Source organism: Brassica napus, chromosome C3 (assembly GCF_020379485.1).
Source record: "Brassica napus cultivar Da-Ae chromosome C3, Da-Ae, whole genome shotgun sequence".
In the NCBI taxonomy this organism is placed as follows: domain Eukaryota; kingdom Viridiplantae; phylum Streptophyta; class Magnoliopsida; order Brassicales; family Brassicaceae; genus Brassica; species Brassica napus.
In genome coordinates, this window is record NC_063446.1 from 55580057 (window position 1) to 55587097 (window position 7041).

Below are 7041 nucleotides of genomic sequence, written 5' to 3' on the forward strand. Positions count from 1 at the left end.
ATCCGTGGGCTGTACCTCCACCCGGGGGTTAGGTCTGTGTCTTTAATAGACCCAGGTTTAACCATTTTCAAAAAAAAAAAAAAAAAACAATGAACGCATAAAAATACTTTCTACGTGCACACCAACGCCTATACGGCTGTTGTAAGAAAAAGTATTTTACTTGATCAATTTAGAGAAAAAACTATAGTACTATTTTACTAAATGCCCCCTAGAAAAGGTCGCTGAACTATTGAAAACAAAAAAACAGAGGTCTAACTGGCAGACACTTTAGATTCCCACATGTGTTTCCACCAGACCATGCCCATCTCTCTAACATTTGTGTTTTCCATATTTGTTTAGACATAATTCTCTCTCTCTCTTCTTCAGTACCTCTTGTTCTCTACTTTTCTTCACCAATCCTATCTCTTCTCTCTGGCTTTTATTTTCCTTACATCTGGATTTGACCCATTTTTGGTTAACTCAAAGAGTACAAACTTCTCTTAAGCTTCCAAGTCAACCACTTCAGGTTCTGTCGGCTGCCTCTTCCCAGATCTCAACATAATTTTCGTAAGCATAGTACTCTCCAGTCTCCACCTTGTTTTCTCTCTCTCTCTCTGATCTTTTCTTGTAAATCATATCCTTAATTGTTGTCTTAGATTCTCTCTCTCCTCATAGTTAAAGCTCAAAAGCTTCATTTTGGATGGTCTTCTTTAAGCTTCGAACTTGCTGATCCTTGTCTGAACTTGCTGATATAGTAACTCTGTTTAAGACTTTACTTACCATATCTTTTTATATAGTTCTTGTGTTTAACAGTGAATTTAGAGGGGACTAAAACATTTTCTTGATCTGCTTTTGACTTTAATATGATTTTTTTTTCAGGTTAAGACTAAAAAGAGTTTGATTAAATGACGGAATCTGATGATGCCTCACGAGAATTACCAGCTAGAGAAGGAGATACCTCGTTAAATCAAGATCTATCCAAGCCAGAATCTATCATCTCTGTCTCGCTCGATCTCAAGCTCAACGATAATTTCAATGATGATCAAAAGGGCGCAAAGTGTCAATCCAACCCGAGAGTCTTCTCCTGTAACTATTGTAGGCGCAAGTTCTATAGCTCTCAAGCTCTTGGAGGTCACCAAAACGCTCACAAGCGAGAACGCACAATGGCTAAACGAGCAGTGCACATGGGAAGAATGTTTGGTCACCACCACAGGCCTTACACATACACATCTTCTTCTCTAGGGATGCAAGCTCACTCCGGTCTACTTCACCACACCTTATCCCAGCCTCAGCCTCCTCCTCATCTTGCAAGGTTTCATCATCAAGGGTATTTTGGTAACACCGTGCCATTGTTCTTTGACTATGATGATGGCAGTGATTTATTCTGGCCCGGGAGTTTTCGTCAGGTTGTTGAGGAAGCTGAAGCTCCAGTGGTGGTGGCTGTTAGAGAGTCAGGTCTTGATCTTAACTCGGTTGCAGCTGATGGAAGTGTAGTAGATAATAACAATAGGTCAAAGCCTGATCTTACATTGAGACTCTAAGCTCATCATCTCTTGTGTTCATTTACAGAAATTGATGCAAAACTTTTATTGTTATATAAATGAAGTTTGTTATACATTTTGATATTTTTATGGAGCTCTCAATAGTTAAATTCTTTTTTTTTTTTAACACTAATTGCTTATATTAAAATTAAAAGCCCAATGGGCAAAGTCGGATACAACCGGAAAGATTTTCGACGGTCAACTGAGAAACGAAAATAACTAAGACATAATGAATGATAGATGTAGCTAAGGAGAGAAGAGACCTAAAGAGAAGCTTCACTTGTAGCCCTAAAGCCCGCATTCGAAGAAACGCAAAAAAGTCGAAATTGACGTTGAAAAACCCAACCAAAGGGTTTTGATAGCAAGAAGTCTGGGAACCTCTGTAGATGATAGCAGCTCCGGTGAGAGGGTCACAGTGCCAACTATGTGAAGAACCGTCGATGCTTGAGACGGCATAATGTAATGGAGGCGCAGCGGTGACGTAGTAGAGATCAGATATGGCGAGTCCACACTCTTGTACAATAGTTCCTGGGACGAGGAAAGGGGCGGGGGATCGTAGAGTCGACTCTGTGAAGAACCGTTGATGCTTGAGACGGCGTATTGTGATGCAGACGCAGCGGTGATGTAGTAGCGAGAAAATCTGGCGGGTCCACACTCTTGTACAATAATTCCGAGGACGAGGATAGGGGTGGGAGGACCGTAGTGCCGATTCTGTGAAGAACCGTCGATGCTTGAGACGGCGTAGTGTGATGGAAACGCAACGGAGACGTAGTAGCGAGAAAATTTGGCAAGTCCACACTCTTACACAGTAGATCGCGAAGACATTTCGGCAGGTGAATAAATCGATGTCGAGTTTGAGACCAATCTTTAGATGGGTCGTCGCTTTAAACGAAAGCTTCACAAAGGAAGATTTTGAAATGGACTTTTCAAGGGTCCAATAATCAAATAATTATAGTAATTGAGATGTCAATCCATTTCTAAGTATTTTGATGCAAAGAGAATGCAGGTTCAAACTTAATCTAAGTGCAATCAAGTGATAGGGTGATTCAATCAAACTAACAAGGTTCTAACACTACTAACTAGCAACTTTCAATCAAATAGATAAAGGTGGACACATGGGTATATGAATTTGATGTCAAATGATTAGGATTCAATCTAAAATGGCAAGGTTTCAATCAACACATTTCCCTAAGTCTAGATAACAGTTGTAAGCAAGTTCTTTTTCAAGATAAATGCTCATTTGCTCTCATTGATCAAACATCAAATATTTTTGGTTTGTGTCTATCAAGCAATCATTAAGAACATATCATATAACTATCAAAACTCCCCTAACATCAAATGTCTTTGGTAGGGTAAGTTAAGAGCATGTTGAGTTGGCTCAGACATTTCATCGAACACCTTTTAGGCAATGAAATGTCTAGGATTCTAATCTGAAATGGCCAACTCCAGATTAGCATTAAGATCACTCAATCAAGCAATAAAACATATTAATCTATTCTAAACATTCTAGATCATCACTTAATCATCCTAATCATCCTAATCATCCTAACCCATGAATCAAAAGATGACTACTCACTAGTCTTCATGATAAACCCAAGAATTAATGATGATTTGGTGTTAATCATGATTAGTGATCAATATAACTAAGCAATCACAAAAGATAATGATCAAGATTAGATCTTTCACCTAAAAGTTCTTTGTGATTAGATAGAAAATAAGATAAGTCCCAACTTTGGGATTACAAGAGTATTTATATGTCTTTGGTAAACCTAATGGTTTCCATTAAAAAGTCTAAAAAGCCCTTTAAAAACATTAAAATTTGACTAAGGATAAGTCTCGACTCGCGTAGAAACGATCGGGAACAACCCGCGTCGGATCGTCGTCGAGGTTTCTCCTTCATGCGAGCAGGTAGACGATCCCGCGTTGCTTCACCCCGCGTGACTCCATCGTTTGCTTCTCTTCGTACGCGGGTAAGGGAACCCGCGTGATCCAACCCTCGTCAAGACGTCGAGCAGCCTCATTCTCATGCGTGCGGGTGCGACTTCCCGCGTGATCTAAGCCGCGTTGGAGCTCTTCATTGCTTCATATTGATGAGTCGACGCGGGCTAGTGAACCCGCGTGGGTCAACACCCGCGTTGCACTCATCCAAACTTGACCAAACTTCATTCTTCATCCCTTTTTGAGCCACAATGCTCCTAAACACCTCCAATCACTCCATAAGACACTCTGATACCTGATAGAGACGTATGAATGCAATATGGATCCTAATGATGCTTAATTCCTAATCTATATGATCAATGTGTACAAAATGGATGGTTAAAACAATGCAAATATAGTTGATATCAACTCCCCCAAACTTGTTCTTTACTTGTCCTCAAGTGAACTTGCAAGAACTCATATAGGAGAGAGATTTGAAGGTGGGAACTCATAGCCAAAAGAAACACTTCCTAGTACTCAACTTAACATCCTAAAGAAACATAGCAAATAGCATGAGCAACTCTCTTATTATACTTTAGCTTCTCTAGGCCTATCCCTACACTTATCCCTCTACACAAGTTGCAATACTCTTCAACTAACAAGTTCTTTAAACCAGCTCTCACATTGATTTACACACACACACAAGGTGAATTCTCACAAATGGGCACATGAGCTCAATCATTTGGCTAGGTAAGCAATGATCTAATATGAATGAAGAGAAGGATTTAAATGTTGTCATTTCAAGGTAGTTATCACTCAAGAACAAGGAGCTAGATCATTATGCAAAATTTATCTAAGACTAGAAGCAACTCATGCATACATAGATTCATTCTCATCATTCTACCCCTTTTTATAAGTGATTACAAGTTCTACCCTTTTATCATCATCTTAAAACCAAAATAAAAACCACTCACATCACTCACCCAATGAACAACTCTTTTTTTCTTTTTACTCAACCAACTAGGGACTTTAATTCATTTTTTTTACAACACTTAGCTCTAACTCTTTCTCATTTCACTCCCCACCTTCTCTTTGATTCTTTTTCTCTTTTTTTTTTTTTTTTTTTTTTTTATAGGGGGAAAGGTTCTTTTGTACATAACCTAGAGCTTCATATTTTCTTTTTGTCCCTAGAGTTTTCTTTTCTAATGACACTCTTTTGTTAATCTTTCTCATCTTTCTCACTCTCCAAACACAAGATATTAACATTTAGAATACACAAACCCCTCTCACCACCCCCAAAGTGTTAAGTTAAGTTAACCGTTGCGTTTTATACGATTAATCTGAATCCATGCGAGAAAACAAGTCTTTGCGGGTTGTTTTTTATCGTAAAGTATCAATGGTAACTCCAATCGACACGAAACAAGAGACGTTTCAATCGAGATTTGAAGGAGAACACAAAGATGGTGGTAAGGGCGAGTAGGAGCAAGCAAAGGAGTTTAGACGAGTCTTACTTGTTTTCGTCATAAAATCTCAACGGAAACTCCGATTGAGACGAAACGAAAAGCGTTTTGATCGGGATTCAAAAGAGAACACAAAGGAGGAGCTTTTTGAGGCCTGACAGGTCGTTATGTAGCGATCTAGAGGTCTGACAGGTCACTATGTAGCGAGTAGAAGTAAGCCAAGAAGAGTCCTACTTGTTTTCGTCGTAAAATCTCAACGGGAACTCCGATTGAGATGAAACGAAAAACCTTTCGATGAGGATTCAAAAGAGAACGCAAAGAAGGACCTTTCTGAGGCCTGACAGGTCGCTATGTAGCGAGAAGAGGTCTGACAGGTCGCTGCGTAGCGAGTAGAAGTAAACCAAGAAGAGTTCTACTTGTTTTCGTCGTAAAATCTCAACGGAAACTCCGATTGAGACGAAACGAAAAGCGTTTCGATGAGATTCAAAAGAGAACGCAAAGTAGGACATTTCTGAGGCCTTATAGGTTGCTATGTAGCGAGTGGAGGTCTGACAGGTCGCTACGTAGCGAGTAGAAGCAAGCCAAGAAGAGTCCTACTTGTTTTCGTCGTAATATCTCAACGGAAACTCCGACTGAGACGAAACGAAAAGCGTTTCGATGAGGATTCAAAAGAGAACGCAAAGAAGGACCTTTCTGAGGCCTGACAGGTCGCTATGTAGCGAGTGGAGGTCTGACAGGTCGCTACATAGCGAGTAAAGCAAATCAAGAAGAGTTCTACTTGTTTTCGTCGTAAAATCTCAACGGAAACTCCGATTGAGACAAAACGAAAAGCGTTTCGATGAGGATTCAAAAGAGAACGCAAAGGAGGACCTTTATGAGGCCTTACAGGTCTCTACGTAGAGAGTGGATAATTGGCTTGTTTTCGGTCGCTACGTTGCGACCGAACCGTGTGTGTGCGTGCTCGGTCGCTACATAACGACGGAGCCGTGTACTTGCTCGGTCGCTACGTAGCGACCGAGCTTGGCTGGAGCTTGGTTGCTACGTAGCGACCGAGCTTGGCTTGAGCTCGGTCGCTACGTAGCGACCGAGCTATGTAATCGATTTGTTGCGCTTCCTTTTTTCGCGATTAACCTAGGGGTTTTCTGCGGTTTTTGGGAGAACCAGTTTTACCCTTTCGAATTGTTTTCTGAAAACGTGTTTTGGTATAATCCTTACGCATTGAGATTTCTTTTGTTCGGTAATGAGCCAAACTTGGGGGGTTTGATAAGATTTATCGTTTCCCTTTAATGTTTAGAAAGAGAAATCACGAGCTCGTTTCATTACACTTCCTGTGGCGAAAAGTCGCAGCAAGGTTTTCGATTTTCTCAAGAACTGTGGCATTTGCGTAGGCGTTAGCCATAGGCGCAGTGGCGGCTGGGGTTGTCTTACCAGCGTTATTTCGAACTGCGATTTTGTCTTTTGTATTTCCAGACATTGTTTTGATCAAGCGTTTTGTGGCTGAGAGTTAGAGTGATTCGTACCCCCTTCCTTCTAGCGCCAAACTGTGGGAACCGAAATTCGCACTGTCGATTTCCGTTTAAATTAGGAAACTAGGAAAAACCTAATTTCCTAGAGGTCCCAGATATCTGCTAATACCACACGCCAAGCAATCAGAACACGAGATAACAACGATAAAGTATAAGGAATCGTAAAAAGAGAGCAAAGAGAAGTCTTATTCCGAATTTGCGTATGAGCGTTTACAACAAGGTATTAGCCTGGGGTCGAGAGCTATCGGCGAGATTCCTAGTTCTCAAAACCCTAAGGCGGCTAAACCTAATTGAGTCGCAGCTCGAAATAACAAAAACGGAATGTTGCCTAATTGCTCTAAGTACTAAGTTTGTTCTGAGAAAATCCTCCTATCTGCCTCTTGCCTAGAACTCCTTATATACTCGCTCCTAGGTCGGTTTACGCTTTTCCCCTTCTGCCCTTAAGCCGTCATAGCTCAAAAATGGAGATATTCTGTCTTTCCCGATCTTCGTGATCATCTTCGAAAACTTCATATTTATCCGCAGAAACTTGACATTTATCTTTCCTTGCGAACCAAGCATAAACCGTCATACAGCTCATGGGCTTTTGGTTAAAAAATCGTAAGTGGGCTTCGAGTA

General features: G+C 40.7%; 1 protein-coding gene across 2 annotated transcripts; it reads left to right on the top strand.

The window, feature by feature from the left end:
* The first annotated feature begins 228 nt into the window (after positions 1 to 228).
* On the top strand, positions 229 to 1604 carry LOC106401911 (zinc finger protein 7-like). 2 transcript variants are annotated; one of them, XM_013842524.3, is made up of 2 exons: positions 229 to 546; positions 859 to 1604. In XM_013842524.3, exon 2 carries the CDS (start codon positions 885 to 887, stop codon positions 1518 to 1520), a length of 636 nt encoding a protein of 211 aa, XP_013697978.2. In that variant the 5' UTR covers positions 229 to 546; positions 859 to 884; the 3' UTR covers positions 1521 to 1604. The 2 variants fall into 2 exon arrangements, with proteins under 2 accessions (XP_013697978.2, XP_022560720.2); XM_022704999.2 differs by lacking the exon at positions 229 to 546 and adding an exon at positions 575 to 733.
* Positions 1605 to 7041: the final 5437 nt, after the last annotated feature.

Excerpts from the sequence above, each read along its gene's own strand:
- LOC106401911 (XM_013842524.3), top strand. The coding sequence starts at position 885 with ATGACGGAATCTGATGATGCCTCACGAGAATTACCAGCTAGAGAAGGA.